This window comes from Helicoverpa armigera, chromosome 8 (genome assembly GCF_030705265.1).
Source record: "Helicoverpa armigera isolate CAAS_96S chromosome 8, ASM3070526v1, whole genome shotgun sequence".
Taxonomy (NCBI): domain Eukaryota; kingdom Metazoa; phylum Arthropoda; class Insecta; order Lepidoptera; family Noctuidae; genus Helicoverpa; species Helicoverpa armigera.
The window spans coordinates 10,219,599-10,239,742 of NC_087127.1; the positions used below are offsets into that span (position 1 = coordinate 10,219,599).

The 20,144-nt window shown below is 35.7% G+C and overlaps 2 protein-coding genes across 3 annotated transcripts in view; both read left to right on the plus strand.

The window, feature by feature from the left end:
* The window catches only part of LOC110372217 (myoblast growth factor receptor egl-15), a 125,795-nt gene that overhangs the window by 85,725 nt on the left and 19,926 nt on the right, over positions 1-20,144 (plus strand). The gene's annotated exons all lie outside the window — the stretch shown is intronic.
* On the plus strand, positions 1,246-2,748 carry LOC110372239 (uncharacterized). The gene is made up of 2 exons (XM_021328830.3): positions 1,246-1,401; positions 1,623-2,748. Exons 1-2 carry the CDS (start codon positions 1,387-1,389, stop codon positions 2,574-2,576), a joined length of 969 nt encoding a protein of 322 aa, XP_021184505.3. The 5' UTR covers positions 1,246-1,386; the 3' UTR covers positions 2,577-2,748.

A 20,144-nucleotide genomic window follows, 5' to 3' on the forward strand; every position in this document is an offset into this window, starting at 1 on the left:
AATTAAGAGATGGAATATAATTTTATTGTAATAAAAATCTATCGTTATATTAAACTAAACTTTCTTTGTTTTTATTATAGTCCACGGTCATTATAATAAAACGCATTTTTGTAATAGTTATGTGAAGATTTCTTAGAGATGTGTTTTTTATTGTTGTTGCGATGACTGCGTTATGTCATATCGCAATAACTTGACCTCTGACATTCACTGATGGTATCGTTTACGAAAATTTTCACTAGAATTGGCGCAGCAGTTTTTGAGGTATGGATGTTAGAATAGTCTGTCTTGGTATGAGCAGAAATATGTATGAAATAGTACAATATAAAGTTGATGCAAACATAAGAAAAAAAGATAGTCTCAAAAGTTATTATTTTTTCAAAAGGTATTATGGAAGAAATAAGGTAAAAGATTAATAGGAAAATATTACTCGGAGTTGACCTATATTTTTATTTAGAGCATGTTTCCCTCCTTTGCACTCATCCTGTTGTAAATTATTGGTATCTCATTATCAAACTTGTCAACGAAGGTCCAGCAGTTTTATCGTGATAGACAAAATCACTTTTTATTTAGTTATAATAAGTATTACGATAAAGAGCATCTAAGTATTTTACTTATGATCTAAATGAAATGAATGAAGATTTCATTTAATGGTTTTGCAACCTGTTAACGTGTCTAAAATAAACATTTGCATCTCATAAAAACTAACAATTGATATCTTTTCGTGTAAAAAAAAATACATCAATTAATTATAATAAACGACTTTTTCCTTCGGTTGACGATAATAATAATTTCTCATCTTCAATTCTTACATTGCTTTTAAAACATTTCTTTTGGGTTATTTACAGTGAGAATTGTGAATATCAAGCAAAGGAAAACATTCATAAGATATATGAACATAATGGCTAATAACGCATGCAGATCAGATAGAAGAAACTAGAAGTAATCTCGGTGACACAAAAACTTCTATAACAAGGAAACTGTCTAGTTCCGTAATCTAAGAACTAATCCGAACTTCTTATGGAAAGAAAAAGTTCAATAGAAACGACTCCACGAGAATAATGCTAAACATTATAACCCATAAAACGTTTAACACCTCGAACAATATAATACGTCACAATAGCAAATTAATATGTCACCAAATTGTCAGTTGACTTATCAATTATGATGATAGTGGAGCCTGTGAAAGTGTCCAATAGCAGTACAAGATCCACATTGTTTTCACCAAAGAAGAATTGGACGGGTGTCATTAAAATCATAATTCTCGTATGGCCCGAAGGCCGAATGTTAGGAAGAGCCCGGGAGAGAGGCGTCGCCGATCCACCAGTATATAAACCAACGGTCGGTGGTACAGAGCATCACACAACCACGACACCTCCGTGAGTCAACATGAAAGCGTTCTTGGTAGGTATTCGTGCAGTGAAAGTGACTTGTGACCTGTGTATTGACCCCCGCTCCTGTGACCGCGCACTCGTGCTTCCTCGTCGGATTGTTTAGTGCATCGAGCGCTCGGCTCTATTCATCGCTCTAGTGCATCTCTCCAAGATAGCGATCGATTAATATTGCCCAGCAATCGATAAAAATGTTTGTAACAGTGTTGTTAAAGAGTGAATTTTCTGCCGCAGGTATTAGCTGCCGTTGCGGCACTCGGCTCGGCTAGGCCCGAGGCGGGATACAGTTACAGCGCGCCCGGAGGCGGCGGTGGTCACGGAGGACACGGCGGCCTCGGCGGGCTCGGTGGCCTCGGCGGCGGCATCGGTGGCGGACACGGAGGATTCTCCTCCGGCGGTCTGAGCTCCAGCAGCTTCGGAGGCATCGGCGGCGGCAGCGGTGGCGGCTTCTCCTCTGGAGGCTTCTCCTCCGGCGGCGGCTCTGGCTTCGGCGGTGGCTCTGGATTCGGAGGAGGCGCCGGTTTCGGCGGCGGCGCTGGATTCGGCGGCGGCGCTGGCTTCGGCGGCGGTGCTGGCTTCGGCGGCGGCGCTATTGTGCAGAAGCACATCTACGTCCACGTCCCTCCCCCAGAACCCGAAGAACAGCGTCCCCAGGTGATCAGCGGCGGTGGTGTTCCCCAGAAGCACTACAAGATCATCTTCATTAAGGCACCTGCTCCTCCCGCACCTGTTGCACCCATCATCCCCGCCCAGGCTCAGAACGAAGAGAAGACCCTCGTCTACGTGTTGGTCAAGAAACCCGACGAACAGCCCGACATCACCATCCCCACCGCTGCTCCCACCCAGCCCTCCAAACCCGAAGTTTACTTCATCAAGTACAAGACCCAGAAGGACGGTGGTGCTGGAGGCATTGGTGGTGGTGCTATTGGCGGCGGTATCGGCGGCGGCATCGGCGGTGGTAGCATTGGCGGCGGCATCGGCGGCGGCATCGGCGGTGGCAGCATCGGCGGTGGTATCGGCGGTGGCAGCATTGGCGGAGGCATCGGCGGTGGTAGCATTGGTATCGGCGGTGGTCACGGCGGCTCCATCGGTGGTGGACACGGTGGCTCCATCGGAGGCGGACACGGTGGCTCCAGCGGTGGCGTCAGCACCTCGTACGGCCCCCCCGGCCAGTCCGGCCCTTACTAAACGGCGCGAAAGACGCGCGCAATTGTGATACCTGCTCTGCCGGCGACAAACTTAGTTATAAGTAGAGAAAAAATTACGGTGCCTAAATGTATTTATGTAAATAGTAATTTTAATGTACTATAATTCTAGTTGTATTATAAATTCTTATTTTTGCATAAAAAGTTATAAACAATGTGAACACTTTCATTATCTATTCCTTCACTCATTACACTGGGAACACACAAGGTTAAACCAACACGGCTCCATCCGAGCTTCAAATTATAATTTCAAAAAGCCATTCACCCGGCGAGCACACATTTAACATGTCAATATCATTAACACGCTACATAAACAGGTGTATGCTAGAAAGTGATGTTTTCTCCGAAGTGGGCGATGTTGCGCAACTCCGGGACAGCGTGACCTCAGTTGCATCATGCACTCAGAAAGAAGCTGCTTGCAACATCTATATAGAAAATAAGAGAGTTTCGCTAAATATATTCCATTGCGTAACACACGCCTATTGCAGTTCTTCACAATGCCGTTGCGTAAACCTTGACATTTGGGTGTATTCTCATAATTTCCCTTTTAACATCGACATGGAGCTACTAGTTTCGACGTCACCAGCCTTAATAATGTTGTCTGACATAATGATCCTAGTATTAGGGACGAATACGAAAACAGTGAATTTAATGCGGAGATTTAAAACAAGTTACATAAGAATGATGACACGGAAAATAAACATGTTTTAGCTGAATATTTATAACATATGGTGACTTTCGCAACTTCCGCGTGGTACGTGTTTGGGCAAGTCATTATCGCAGTCTCTTATTGTGTGGAAAGTGAACGCGCCAGTATAAATGGAGATGAATGCTCAACTGGTCAGCTGGTCAAATATTTGTACGAAATTAATGATACGGACAATATGCAATGCAAAGAATTTTACTCGAAAGTTATGATTTCGAAAATTATTAGCCGTTAAGCACATACCACATTCAATTCAAATAAATCCATTATGGCTGTATTAATAACATTTCGATCAGTAATTACCGTTTTATGGTCGAACCCGATAATGGTTTTACTATCAATAGCATTAACAGTTACACATTCAATATTCTGATTGCTCACTTCTTCAGTATTACTAGCCTATAAACCACTGCCTACACAATTGCGTCTTTCATTTCCAAGATGTTTCAAAGCATTTGATTTGGGTATTTTCTCACGGAAAGACCATATTCCGTATCTACTTCCCATGATATTACCAAATGCCATGAGATCAACAATCTTTTAATTCACATGCAATGTTCTAGTAAAACAATTTATTTTTATAGTGTAATTAGTTTAATTGTATGCGTGGTTGTGTGTGTGTGTATGTCTATCTGTACTTTTATGGGAGTTGTATGCCATGACCGAGACCTGTCTAATGAGATCGATTGATTGCGATGAGTGGTTCGGTTAGGACTTAGATACACTTGCCATTAATGTCTTAACTTAATTTTTTTCCTGGATTATTTTGTGTTGCTATGAAGATAGTTGCATCGCCATTTCTTCCTGCAAATGTGTTATTTTGGTTCTTATTGAACGTTTCATTTGTTTTACATGATTCAATATTAGGTTCAATCTCACCTAATTTGATAATACCGGCATGACACTGATTTACCCTTTTTTTCGAAATGCCAAAGTGGCCTTATTCCGATGTCAAATGAACATAGTCTAACAACATTTATAGTTGTAACGAACCTTATGCAGTTAAACTTATATGAATTGATCATATAAAGAAGGAGCATTTCCGTTGGTATTTATTCAAATGCTCCATACCTTTCAAGTTTAACTATGTATGTAAGTAGCTGGTTTTAGAATTGTAAACTATACCTACTTTGATCTATTTCATTCACAAACTCAACTCTTTTAATTTGATAAATTAAAATGTCAGTAAAAATAAAGCTTCTTCTCGATCTTCCTGAATACATTATTTAGCAAACTTCTGAAAAGTTAGCATTTATTCCCAAACTCCTTCACTGCATTTTTATTCAAAATAATTATAACGGTTGTATGTATATTATTGTCTTTAGGGAAAACAAAGTTGATGATGTGTTCATAGAACCTTTGATGGTTGATAATCTTTTATGACATTTTCAGCGATGCGATGTAGTAACATCAAATAGGCCGTGAAACAGTTATAAAATGGACTGTAATTTTGCTAATGGAGTACTCTGATTTTATAGTCTATAACTAGTTTATGTGTGTTGTGTTAATGTGTTGAAACTTGATTGCAGCTTTTTCATTATGTCTCCTACTTACAAAGCTAGAGGGAAAAGTAAATAAAACAATTAATTTTATTTTGGTTTCTATTTTATTTATTAAACTTTCAGCACATCTACAAATTAATAACAATTTATATACCTAAGCAAGAGATACTTTACTACCTAAATTAAATATAACACAAGTCTCTTCTTACATCGTAAAAATACTTATTCTATTGGCCAAACATTACCATAACAGACCCAACCTACATTACACCGCGGAAGGCTACGATTAGAACCCGCAAACATATTAAAATAATATTATAATTATAACAAAAGGCAGCCTGCAATTATTGCATAATTTGCAACGGGCAATAACTATGCTACTGGTTGCTATGTAACTCGAGCAACTGTTGCTGTCTATGGATGGGGTCCATTAATCACTGCTGTTCCAATAGGCCATAGAGTAGGAAAGCGGCCAGAATCACCATGAATTACGTGACGTTGTACGCTTTTCGTATTTTCTTCTTCCATTTCTGTCTGTCTTGGACATCTTCATCATTATCACCTCCTGTGAAAACTGTAAAACAAAACGTAATTGTTAAAGGACAAACAGAATTTCGATAGTTTTCTTAGGTTTGTTTTTTGTACTAAACATCTTTGACTTCACTGGCACACTTTTGTGTGTAATCTCTAAATATGGAGACCATGGAGAGGTCCATTAAGTCCGTATTTCATAACTAATTGAACAAATCTTTATGCCTCAAGTTAGGGAGAGAAAAACGTTGTCAGCAGGATTAATGCCACAATACAACTCAGTCCAACTGTATTATCACACTCTGTGGCCGGACAAGACAGTTCTCGATCGAGCATTATATCACAGTCGTATTAGGCATAGCTCTCGACTCGAGTAAGTCACGCCTACATCGATACATCGGTATCAATCGATAATGATCGATAATGGCGAATGCGCCAACTGATGATTCGACTCGATAAACGAGTTGAACAACTAGCTTCTTCCATCGATCACGAAGTTCGAAATTCAATTTTATTGTTGTGTTGTTTTGAGAACATCGTTTTTTTTTAAATTACTTTTTAATGATAATAATTCCTCTTTACTGTAGACTGTCTTTAAAGATTGAAAGGTAATTGTTTATTGATCAATAAGCGTTATTATTAATTTACTTTTAGCTTATAAATTACTCCTATAAGTCATTTGTCATTTCTAGGAAACTATTATAATTTTGACTTCCTCCTCCGATTACGTAAATTTAGGATTAGCGAGTGAAATTGGCCTCCTTTAAAAAATATTTACTTTATTTATTTCGTATTATGTAAACAATTCAAAACTATGACCTACGTCAACAAATGGGTCAAGATTTTAATCCAGTTTTTAAAACAACAACAACAAAATTGAATGAGTCAGAATAATATTATGTTGGTTATGACCTCGGTTGCAAAAAACTCGGGCTTTTAAGACAAATGTTCGCAAAAAACACACTTTAGTATCTCACATTGCAGTTTAAAACTTTTTTTCCTCAAAAAGTGAATCATGAACACTCTTTACTCTGCCAATACTTGGGCGGTCCTCCTTTTTACTACTTTCTCTTTTTTTAAACCCAAAAAATGTCGAGTACAATTTATACCAAAAAAAAATTCTATCAATGAAACCGACCGCAATTATGCGAGAGCTCACCAAGAAATTAATATTAAATTATATTTATTTGTTATTTATGATAATTTAATTATTTTTACTTGGTACTATAGAATATATATGTATAATTGAATTTGAACTGTGTAGTGTAAGTTTTAAGGTTGATTTTTAAATGGTAGCTGTACGCGGATCTCAAAATCATATGTTTACAAGTCTACAGCCCGTCTCGAGAGTGAGAGTGAATCGTACTTTCGCTAGTTCACAATACCCATAGAGATACATCATACATGTTTATTTGTGGTTTATGAGGTCGTTAGCGTTTGCGTAAAACCTTTGTAGTGGTGGCACGTTGTTTTGCGGTAGTCGTACTATTAATGTCATGTTAAATTCGTGTATGTGTTATTTGTCACGATTGCTATTTTTACTCACGTATGATTTGTTTGTTTTTTTTTTCTTTGAATAGTTAAGGTTGTACGATTGTTTTTTGTTTTTATCTTTGTGATTTTTGTCTTATTGTTTTTGCTGAGGATAAAGGTTTTCGTATTTTACCCGTGGTTTGTGTTTGATAGTAAAAAGTTGACCAAATATTTTCTTCTCCACTACGTACAATGTTTTCTTAACGATTCCGTCTGCTTCAGCGATTCGTACTGAAATCAAATTATACATACAATACACACAAGAAGAAGCATAATGTTATGATAGTATTCTCTCAAACGTTAGTAAAATCAAGATTCATTCCAGTATAATTAAAACATCACATTAGACATTAATTTTGCTTGACTTTGTTTGGGAAAGGAGAAAAGGAACCACTGAAGACTTATTTTATTTTACAGATCTATAATTTCAATCTATTTGTAGGTAAAGAACATTCATAGACAAACCAGTTTTATAGAGCTAAGAGTGTGAATCGTCATACGTAATTCTGCCAGACAATTCCTACCGAGACAGTTTTTTCACACTATCATGTCTGTACATCGTATAATTAGGTACCTGATTTTTTACTCTGACTCATGCAAAATATATACGTAACCGTTTGTTCAGTGCAATCCTATTAAAACAAAGAAATTAAACGCAATCTTACAGGCGTTATGTCAGCTCTGAGAATTATTTCGTTTATCTTGCACCCATCTTTGCGGAATTTATTTTGTAATTGAGTTCTGTTGGTGTCAATGAACTTCAGCTTTTTTTAGACCTCAATCTGACATTATTTATTTATTAATAAATAAATTGTTAGTATTTCATAGGATTATATCACAATCCTATGGTCATAAATAGCAATTTAAATGTAATTGAAAAGCGATAAACTTTACTAATATGCAAAAAAAAGTCTTACAAGAAAACAAAAGAACACCATGCGAAAAAGATCACAGTGCTAGTATTATTTTGTCATTCACAAAATGTGACAAAAGCGAAACAAATATCAACCAATTGAAGCCTACAAAAATATTTGCAACGAACTAAGACATGCGTATTTTTACAAGAAACGTCTAACAAGACGTTTCACAATAAGTAATAGCCAGTGACCACTCGCCTCTGTGAAATATTCAGCGCTCAATAACCTGTTGTAATTCAAGACAATGGATACAACATCTTTTGTTCAGTAATGACTTCAGAACATTACTCATAATACTTACACATTTTTAGAGTTCCGTTACAAAAGAATATAAAAAGTTTTTTAAGCTGAAATGAATGATATGTCTACTACTTCTAAGTTTTATAAATTAGTAGGTATGCTGAAAATCTCATCAAAAAAAGTACGGTCAAACGTGAGATAATCGCGTAAACCACATGCAAAGAAGACCTTGAAAACCTTATTTTTTGAAGTAGGTTATAAATTAAAGAATAGTCAAGACAAGAATACCTGTATTGAGTTTTTTATTCTAAAACTGAAACTACTATTTTAATTAAGATAAGTTATCATAAATGGAGAGTTTTCTTCGCGTGAAATTATAGAATAATAGTTGAATATCAAAGATTAATTTTGTAGGAAAGGACCCTTTGGATGCCTTTTGATTAAATATTTAGTTTAGTTCAAATTGCCTTTCAAATAGCTGTTTTTCCTCACGATTAAATTAAATGCTATACGGAATTCTGAAAGCGCAAGCCCAACATGCACTTAATAAGTTTTTCTGTATTGTTTGCAAATTAATGATCAGTCAGAAATGTCAAAATAATGATTGAGTTTAAAGTATCCGCCCCTCAGTTTTTAAGTTCGTTAAAACTGTTGCATAATGAGTCCCTTTGTTCCGTTTTTGGTACTCACTGGACAATTGCATTTCATCAATTTTACCATGGAGAACAAAATGGTTAGCGGAGATGTCATAACGCAAAATACTAATAATAAAGTACCTAACGAGAAAAAATGCGGTTGTTCGGACGAGGAACGGTACTAGCTGCGCTTTTCTTTTATGGAACCCGCCCATTACTGTTACGACTTTTTTTTTTAAATGGAACGACCCATTTCTGGACACAGGCCTCCATTACCATCAAAATCCAACCAATCTTTGACAGATTGCATTTTGATTTGATTAGGAACCCGAACGTCTAAATAGTTCAAGTAACTGATCACGACTACCGTACGTTGCTTGACCTACAAGAAGGCGCCTGACCTACCTTCCCTATGGCATCTCCGCTATCTTTCCTTTCTCCGTGAATTTTAATCTTTAATGAATTCTATTATGTAATACATCACAATTAACCAGGAATTCTCACGCACTTATATTTATAACGTTAATTGTTTTTTACGACCAGTTATCACCTTTTTAATTATCTTTCTCTAGATTCATTTGTAGCCATTAATATATTTTTAAGAGTTAATTTCCGTAGATTTCGGATTTCCTTTTGTTTTTATTTATTATGAGATTATGTCAGTAGGTATAATATTATAATTAAAGAATATGTTTTAATACATAAGTTCTAATTGTTTAATTTTATTGTGAATAGATACCTGTTCTAAATATGTCATATTTTCACGCCAAAAGTAGTTTTATCTACTAAAATTCACAAAAAACAAATTATCTCCACATGAAATTCTTAAAAAATATACCTTTATTCAAAAGTACACACTTGACTTACACTTGGGTATGTTTCTTGATATTCTTGTAATTAAAACGCCTAGGTATTTGATTCCACTTGTTCGAGGTCGATACCATGTTTTAGCTACAAATTAATTACAAGCCAATTGCTTTTAATTAAACTAGGATAAATTACTTAAAATAATTTGAGGCCAAAAATTCTTAGAAAACGTTATAGGTATGAAAAATATACAACTGTAGAGAAGTCTTATTACCTGTGTACAACTCAACATCTTGATGTCAAAAATTATTTACGAAAAAATAAAGAAAATAACGAGTAGGTACCTAACTTATTTTTGAAATTCAAAACACTCAGCTTTATCACTTTGCTTATCTTAAAAAAATACAAATAACTAATAAATTAAATCAACAAACAATTTCAAAAATAACTACAAACATTAACACACGAACTACAATCTCCTCGTTCCCCATAAATTAGCCTCAGACGATCCTCGAACCCGGAACTTTGCGTTACGTCGACTATTAGTCGCATAGCCAATAGCTTAGTGGGAAATGTTGTGACCTCTCACATTATGTCATCCAGGGTCTAGCTTGGGCCGACGCAAAAACTTCTACGATAGGAAATGAGCTGGCCATAAGTATGGTTGCGTAATATCTTTAAGTATGTTCTAAAATTGTTGGGGTAATTAGAAAGGACTCTTTTGGCATATAGGAAACCGTAAAGAAAGAATAATACGGTACTAGATGACCGATTATCATGACACCGTTCACAATCACGGAGGATGGTGCCAGCAAGTAAAAGAAGACCGCTCGACCGCGCGGTGGGACGGTGTTCTTAGTTGAGGCTTATGTAGCATTAGATCCGTTTTAGCGCCTTCCGCGGCGGTACGCGGTGCTGTGTGTGATTCACAATAACATTAGGTCATTTGGTGTTATCTAATATTCAGTTACGCATAGGTATTCAATACCTACATTCTATCCCATAATGTAAATCATAATTGAACTCTGACCCCAATGTCAGTAGGGTTAGGTTGTGATCTTGAAGCCCATAGGATACCTAAGGAAAGCCTTAATTTCCTGTACTGACACAACCGCGTTCAATACAAAATACTATAATAATTATTTCTTGGACAATGAAATTAAACTTGTAAACTTCAGCAAAACCGAAACGTTTAAAAAAATACATTCAAAATAAGAACATGTTTTTTCAACCAACACAAATTACGTCACAAATCTTCAAAGCTACATAAAAATCCATTTGAAAATCGAACACATCAGAATACGATTTAAATAAACGCCCTCTCAAGGTTGCATGTGGCAACACTCTATGTGTAAATAATGTTGCCTACTCAAGATTATATTTTCTTCTTTTTGTGAACATTCAAGGTCAGTATTACCTAATATTAGTAGATTAGTAGATTCTGTTGTTAGAGTCGGCAAAGCTACCAATTACGGAGGGCTTGTTAAATTTGTTTTTATCTTTTGTTAGTCGATCCTAAAATCCTAATTAAAAGGTCGTTCGAAAAGTTGAAATTTTGTCTGATAATAGTGCCCAAGAGCTTTTATAACGAGATATTTGAAGGAGGTTGATGACGCAAAAAAGTGATCATGTCTTTTATGTCTCAAAAAATATATTTTATTCTAGCCTAGTTCTTTAAGTTATTCTTATCTTATATCCTTGCTAATATTATAAATGCGTAATAAACTGTCTGTCTGCCCGACTTTAACGCCAAAGCTGCTGAACAATTTAGTGTTTGGTGCATAGGCAGTCAAGAGTCAACCAGAGCCTAAGATCAGGCAACTTATTATACGGGTGTGGGACATAGTTCCCCTGGGATTCGGTTGGAACGGTAAAAATCGTGAAAAGGTTAGGTTCAACGACCGAGTAGTATCTTGAAGATAATTACAATGAAATTGTAACTGTTCAGGTTTATTTGTAAACATAACACCACATTGTATCAACAAGTTGTACATATTAATATCTAAGTAGGTATAAGTGTTTACATAAAACAGATGAAGCCGCGGGCTAAAGCTAATTATAACAGAAAAGCAATTTACGCTCACTTGTCATTATTTTAGTAACAAATGAGCAAATAAATAAGCATGATCTTTATTTTTTCACGAAATCAGTTTAAGTTCAGTGAACTTGATTTTCCATTTTCTTATTAGGAAAGCTATCCATATAACTGAAACGCTGAAGAGATTTTAGTTAGCTTAAAAACACTTATGTTAGGAACTACTAGCACAGATTACCTTAATAGTTACTTCGTCAACTTGTCCGATCAGAAAAAAAATATTTAAGTGTCAGATAGCCCATTTATTGAGGAAGATAGGCTTTTTTATCCGAGTACGTGAAGTAGTAGTACAGAATAACCTTAATAGTCATTTTGGTATTAGTACACAGGACACAAATGAATACATTGGCACAAGCCAGTATAATTATGCGGGTATGTATGTATAAATCTTAAAGATCACATACTCATATGTTCGACAGCAGCAACTTGTAAGCAAATCGTAGTACATAATGAACAGATTCAACATAAATGATATAGTAAACGGCTGTCAAACCTAGCCCTTACAGTCAATTATGGGCCATAGGTGATATTAGCGTGTCTTGCTAATTTATGCCATAGAGTGTTGCGATGTGTAGAAGCTCTGTAGCTTTCTGACCTTTGGGACAAGTGACGCGACGCCATAATGACAATATATGTAGTTGGAGCCCTTTATAAGTTTTAAGTTTATTTTTTATGAAAATAGTATAGATTAAGAAAAATAATGTACATTGTAAATAATTGAAAAATAATAAAGTTCGCAATAAGTTGGCGCCTAATAACTTTCTATGTTGTTAAGTTTTCAATTCTGAAATTAATCATTTGGTTCCTTGCCCATTTTTCGTTCAGATTTTGTCGAAAAGATTTGCCTGCCCGAAGTTGGCTTTTTGGCTTCAAATTAATTTTAAAAAATAAACAAAAAACTTCCCCGTTTGTGTGAGACATTAAATGGTTAACTTCAAAATTGCAAAGTTATGCGAGTCTCGATAATTTCTAAATCATCAACTTCCATTAAAAAAAAAACATGTAAATAATTTACACAAAACATCTTACTTATTATTCATAATTTATTGGTCAAAATATGTCGATTCTCCACCACAGTACACCCATCTATAATGTTACAAAATACAGTGCCCTCTCTATCCATTTCAACAGTCTACACCACGCCATAGGCTATTAGCCTGTCAATACGACCATAATCGCCTTTAGCCCAGACTTTATATTAATAGTTTGTGTAACAGATAAAGTGCTTAGTACCTGATAAATATACTTGACGTTTATTTCTCTGGATCCCTGCTGTTAGTTGTTATATAATATAACGATGGCGTGAATCAGCCTGTTCGATTCCCATCAATTTAAAGCTAATATTGTTCTGGTAAAAGACAGGACAATTAATGGCGACTTCTAATAGTTTTATTGCATTTTTAGGGTTCCGTACAAAAAGGATAAAACGGGACCCTATTGTTTTCGCTCCTCTGTCCGTCCGTCCGTCCGTCTGTCACCAGGCTGTATCTCATTAACCGTGATAGTTAGAGAGCTGAAATTTTCTCAGATGATGTATTTCTGTTGGCGCTATAACAACAAATACAATAAAAACTAGAATAAAATAAATATTTTGGATTTTTTTTGCTTATTTACTCTGGTACGGACCCTTCGTGAACGAGTCCGACTCGCACTTAGCCGGTTTTTTTAAATAGCCCACAGCCCGAGGGAACTCTACTTTCTGCATCTGGATAAACTGTTGCTTATGTCCTGTTTCAAGCTCCCTGATTAAATCAGAATGAAGGATCTAAAATACAGCCGAAAAAACAAGGACCTAGTTTTTGAAACCCAAAGCTAAATGGGTCAAAAAAAATATCGACATACTTTGGAAAAACATGTCCGAAAAATTAAATTATAAATTTAAAAAACCCCCGACCCAAAAAAGTACGCAATAATTATGACAGAAGGTAAAAACGCTGAACCCTATAAAAAAGCATAAAATAACTTTTAACACTACGTAAGTACCAACTAAAGCATGTCAGACTAAACTAAATTTTGTCGTGTCAAGGGACCGCTCTAATTCATTACTTTAGATACGTGTTTTTTTTTATACGAATGTTGTAATTAGGTAGGTATCATTTGATTTATGCAAGTATTTTCGAAGGTAAAAAGCGGTCCCCCGACATGTCAAAATTTAGTTTAGTCTGACATGCTTTAGTTGGTACTTACGTAGTGTTAAAAGTTATTTTATGCTTTTTTATAGGGTTCACCGTTTTTACCTTCTGTCATAATTATTGCGTACTTTTTTGGGTCGGGGGTTTTTTAAATTTATAATTTAATTTTATTTCATGCTTTTTGAAGGATCTCCTTAATTTTTCCTTCTTTCGTTTAATTTCTTTTATTTTAAGATGGGGTCGCTATATGCGATCTCAGCCAAAGGAAGCTGTTTAACAATCCTCATGACAAACTGGCTCTGGGAGAATTGCACAGATTGAGAAACAATAAAGATTAACCTGTGGTCATTCTAGATTTTCAGTAAAAATATAAATCGGTTTATCCGTGTCATTCCGGCATTCCAGGGTTCCATCCGCCACATCCCATTTCCAGCATCAGGTTCTCGTTAATCAGAAACATGAAGAGAACTCGTCAAGACAAATTCAACGAGCCCAAACTCGATGGGTTTACTAAAAGGCAGTTCAGGGTTACGTCTCCTACCTTCGTGCCCTACCAGCAGACCAGCTCAGTGGTTCCAGAAGACATTAGTGTTTTAAATTTCAGATCCCACATATGCTTGCACGTAAACTGAGCGTGTAACATTCCTATCACACCTAACAATCGAGCTGATGACCTTGAAGACCTGAACCGATTTCCACCAAACATAGCTAAGAACACTCCCGACTGACATACCTTTTAAACAAAAAAAACCGCATTATAATCGGATCATCCGTTTGGGAGCTACGATGCCACATACACACACACACACACACACAGACACGTCAAACTTATAACACCCCGTCGTTTTTGCGTCGGGGGTTAAAAACAATACCGAACGCTGAATTATTTTTACTTTTTTATAAATTCGACCTCTGACATCAAAGCCTCGTATTAGACATGCGTAAAATTGGATATTTCTTCGTGAAAACTGAAAGGATCATTAAGGCACAAAAAGGTTTTTGACAGGTGAAATTCATCAAAGAAGATATTTCGAAATGGCAACTCAGGGATATTTGGTGGCAACACTTACATTAAAGATTCTGCTCTGTGATAAAATTGTTTAGCAATGGAAGTTTCTAGGCTCAGTGGTCAAGAGCGTGACGTAAAATGGCACACGTGTAAAGATGTTTTATCTCACGAATGTGGGTGTGCCATATATGTATGTATCCCTCTCAGTTTTCTCAAGTTATTTAAGGGCGCCTTATATAAAATTGTGATTCTACGTAGGATTACGTATGACTAACTATAGCATCTGCCAGCGGATTCACACATGGTGAAAAGTAGCCTATAGCCTTTTTTATGGCAAATCATCAAATAACCCCTCACGCTGCTAACCCGCAGTGTCAAATTCTTACTGACTAAAATCCATCATGTTCCTTCGTAGGCCTTTTATGTACCAGAGCCGCGGTAACTCTTTCGAACAATCCCGCAGCCTATGCCTTTCCTCGATAAATGGCCTATCTTAATCTGAAATAACTTTTCAAATCGGATATCCTTTTCGAATCCCGATATTAGCGCGTTCAAACAAACTTTTCAGCGTTATAATATTATTAATATACATTTAAACAAACATCAACAATTTCTCAACTACTTTATAAACGTAACGTAATAGCGTTTATAAATCCAAAATGTCAGCCTTCTAACCTTTTCCAATTGAATTTACTCTGTATCTACGTGTAACAATCAATTTCCTACACGAACTCGTATTTGTACTAGAATCTTAACGAGTACGAAATGTAGTGAGGTATTCATTAATAACGTTATGTATCTTTAATTATTTCGTGGAAAAATATCTGAGATGAGAATGAGTGTAACATATTCTTAATTAAGTGCAGTTTTTCATCAATATTACTATGGAAATATCAGCCCGTTTTGCAACTATATTGGGGTCGTCTTTCAGCCTAGCCGGTTACAGCTGAGTGGGTACCAGTGTTTACAATCCTATCTGACCTCCTCAACCCAATTGCCCGCGGAAGTCGATGCCTCTTAATAGAAATGGTTGTCAGACTTTCTGGCTTTCGACTTCCTGTAACCACTTCCAAAGATGTTCAAACGAAAGCCAGTTTACCCATATTTCTGGAAAAACTGTTACGGCCAGCATCTCCATATTCTCAGAATAAATTCCGAATTATAACCGATTATACAATTTCTTTAAAAGTTACCATCTATATTTTTTTATTCAATAGGTACGAAATCACCACTTCATCACAGCTGTAAAAGTTAGACTACATTCCAGATATTTCCACGTAAAAACGGATTTTAAATTCTGAGAAAGCAATCATTTTAGAGATTTAATGGTTATTGTGAGTGCTAATCACTTCAGATCAGAATCAGACCCCGCACACTGAAGATCAAACAGTCGGCCGCTAGTTGTCGAAAACGTCTTTTAAAAAAAATCTTGGTTACAATCAAAGTTTTCAGTCGGAAAATACCTTATCTTTGCGTAATGTGCGTAGGTACTACCATTCATCTTCATACTGATTTATGAGCCCAAACAAAGTCAATCGGCCGACTAAAAGTTTGGAGTGTGCTCTTAAAATCTATGGTCGAGCAAAAGTACTTAAAATTTTGTTTAACTTTAGGTATTTAAGTTGAAGAGACAACTAACAATGCGCTAAGTTTGCGTGTATGTACACAGGGTAATGAACATTTATCTGTGTGAGTATCTTTGTGTGTAGTGGTGACTTAATTACGTAGAGAATACATAATTGATATAAGCGACTGTTTTTCTAATGTTTTAAAATAACAATATACTAATTAGCTATTATATTCTTTAATTCTGAAAAAGGACGAAAATAAACGAAGCCCTTTTATGAAAACGTGTGGTTGAATCCACTATATTGTTAAGATAAAATTATAATTTGATGGTAACATCAATAGTTTACTCGTTGCGGTTAACCTAACAATATCACATTGAATGGGATAATAACTTACAATATAACGACACCACAATGATAGTACAATACCACAATACGAAGAAGGTACATATTACCATAAATTAATCGCATTACTTGGAAGTTCTACTAAAGTTATTACAAAGATAAGTTTTTGATTTCAGTGCAAACAATTACTTCAGCTTTATAAATCACTTTGTGGATCTTAAACTTTCATTAAGCAACCCGGAATTGGTGATTGATACACCCGTGCATCGGAGAACACGTTAATGTCGGTCCTGCGCCTGATCTCTCTCTGGTCGTATCGGATTGCCGTCCCATCGGGCTGTGAGAGTGAAGGAATAGTGAGTGCACCTGTGTCTGCGCAAATGCTCGTGCACTATACTGTCCTGGGCCGCTGGCTGATCTACTTAGCGGCCGACAATGGGCAAGGACGACATTATTATCAGTATAGATGTAATACAAAAAATATAAAATAACCAGGACAGAAAGAAAAAGGTCTAGCCTTGGGTCCTTAATTTCAGGACAATTGCGAGACAAATCATCTTGCTTGTTGGCAATTATTTGGAGATTATCCTGTCTTAAACGACAACCTAGTTCTAAACTTATACTATGTTTCTTGTAAGGCCTAACAATCCTCTTGTTAATAGGACAGTTATTTGATGCTTGTTCTCTTAGCTTAGGCTTACTTTACTAGTACCTAATGACTTGTTATAAACGACACACTTTTTGGACAAATCCTATCTCGTCATTTTGAATTGAATCCAAGCTCTCGTGTTTTTGGTTCTGTTCTACTATCCGGTAGCTTTCGTTTCAGTTGTACACTGTTGACTAGTACCTGATTACTAGAAATATTTAGAGAAATGTAGTTGTAGAGATACCTCATCATGAATTCTCCTGCCCTTTTTCCAACTTTATCTTGCATGTTTTCTTCTTCAATACTCCTGTATCTGACGCTACTCATCGTGAGATTATTTCCAACTAAATCATATTTACACTATCCATCCGTCGTTTCTTTGGATACATGGATGATGAAAAAAGGCATCCCTTTCCTACTTTTCATATTATTTGGGCATATCAAAATCACATAGGTACTCTCACATCATTGATTACTTCAGATGCCTAGAATCTGATTAGATCTGACACACCTGCATAGGTTTTCCATTTAAAATGACAGTCCATTTGACATAACCACTTAGTAACCAGCTCACAGAACCAGAAAGAAGAGATTCACAAGGTTGATAATTAAGTATTTTATTACGCCGTCAGATTGATAATCAGACGTAGAAAGTAGACAGACAACAGATCTGCATTCTTAGCGTTCATTTACAAACAATACTGAAGGAAACTTAGAAGATATTTAAATTATATAGAAATTGCTTATTTTGTAAATAGTGTTTTTGTGAATGTTGTAGTAAACAAGTTAAGTCTTATGCGTTGAAATTATTTGTCAACTAAGTATGATATCTCAATTTGAATTGCAAGTATAAAAGTTGATATGGATGGTCTTCATTTATGAAATGGCCCCAAATAAAATATCATAGCGACAGGATTTTTTTATAATCATAACAAAAACCCACAACACCTCTAAAAACAGCCACACTGAGCGGAAAAAACACAACAACCTAGCGAAACCTAGCGAATAACTTCAAACTTAAAGCGATCTTGCACAAAAATACAAACTTTCAATCTCAGTCTAAACCAAGCCACTTAATCCAGATATTCACCTCAAAAAAACTAGTTTAAACATCGCTATGTAAATACATTGCGACAACTGACGGAACTATCACATACGACCACATAGTCGCCATACTTGCAAATCTAAAATTTTGCAAGCAGGAAATTTCTTACGGCCCCTCCTAATATTCTATCTATCCATCGTTTTCCTAACTGGAGATAGGAATTAAACGTTACTTGTACAGTCAACTTCAGGTCAGTGGTAACAGTTTTATAAGAAAATCGTACTTATTTCTATTGAGTTAAACTGCATGACAGTTACAACTGATGTGCAGTCTACCGTATAGTTATCGGCACGAATCTTGAGCTCTGACCTTCACCTGCGCAGAAGTAATTTATTGGGTCCCTTTTGTGGTATGAAGTGAGGCGCGGGGGCGGGCTAAAGCGGTGATTGGCCCGCATTGCATCGCGTCATAGCCGTCACTCGGGATTGGTTCTTTGCTAATAAATCACTTCTGCGTAGATGTAGGTATAGCTCAAGATTGGTGCCGATATTCTATACTTATCGGGTTAAACTGGAAGCCGACATAGTTGGGAAAAGGCTCGGGAGATGATGATGATGATGATGTATGGGACTAATGTCACAATTCTATCCCTAGGTACTTAACAAATCTATGGATAGATTATTGGAAACGGCTGTTAGTTGCCTACTTACCGTCTAGTTTAGCTAAAGCTGGCCGGTTATGTAACTGAATCTGTGCAGTTGCATCTGACCTGCTTTTGACCCGTCATTATTACTTTCATAGTTTCTAGCTGATGCAGACAGGATGACGTCATTGATTTTTTGTGGTGTGTCTGTGTGTATGTATGTAACACGCACATGGACATAATTTTAGAATGCTTTTGCCGTAGCTTGATACAACATTTTAAGACATAGGTAATAATGATTTTATGAGATAAGATTAAAATATAGATAATGCTGTCATAATATGTCAATAATGTGTCAATTACCTGTGTTTTAGGAATATGAAAATAACGATTGTAAAAATAACGAATGCTTTAAAAACTAAGGGAAAACTTTACAATATTGCTTCATAATTAAAGCAGTTTTCGTGCTAGAAAAATATAGTACATTTTTCTATTTACTTAATTAAAAGTTCCAAACTTTTCTTTTTACAGGCTATGAAAAATAATACCTACACAGTTAATAGTTTCGCTAAAACAATATTATTCTTTCGTGAGTAACTATTCAATTTAGGATTTGGAAATGTGAATTATTTTAATTTGAATACTAGATAATTTATGTAAGTTGTATGCAAATGTGGATGATTAGCATACACTCACTGTATTTATATATATATTATATATATATATTTTATATATATATATATATTGTCTGAAGCAATTAATTATATTAATTTGTGTTAATGATATGTATGGGTCCATTTTGTTCTTCGTTTGTTTTGTAACGTTTAGACAAATGAGTCGAGAGACCGTGTTATTGAAATGCCTAAAAGGTTTTACGAGTGTTGGTAATATTTTTTTTTACTGTTGGGGTTTTTATTAGTCACAATTAGAAAAATAATTCTGGTAGAAACAGAAAAAATACGTACCTATTCGCATGTTATTGACAATTTATATCGAATTTCAATGAGTAGGTATCCGAATTTCAATATAAAAAAATGAAGATTATAGAAAGAATCGTAAGTATATTTTTTCTTAGCTAATAGATATAGCATTAAGTATAGAACTAAGTACATTAACTAAATAGCCATTGTTATTAAATTCTTAACATCTTATTTCAATAAAATAAAAAATGGAACAGAGCGAACAAATGTCATC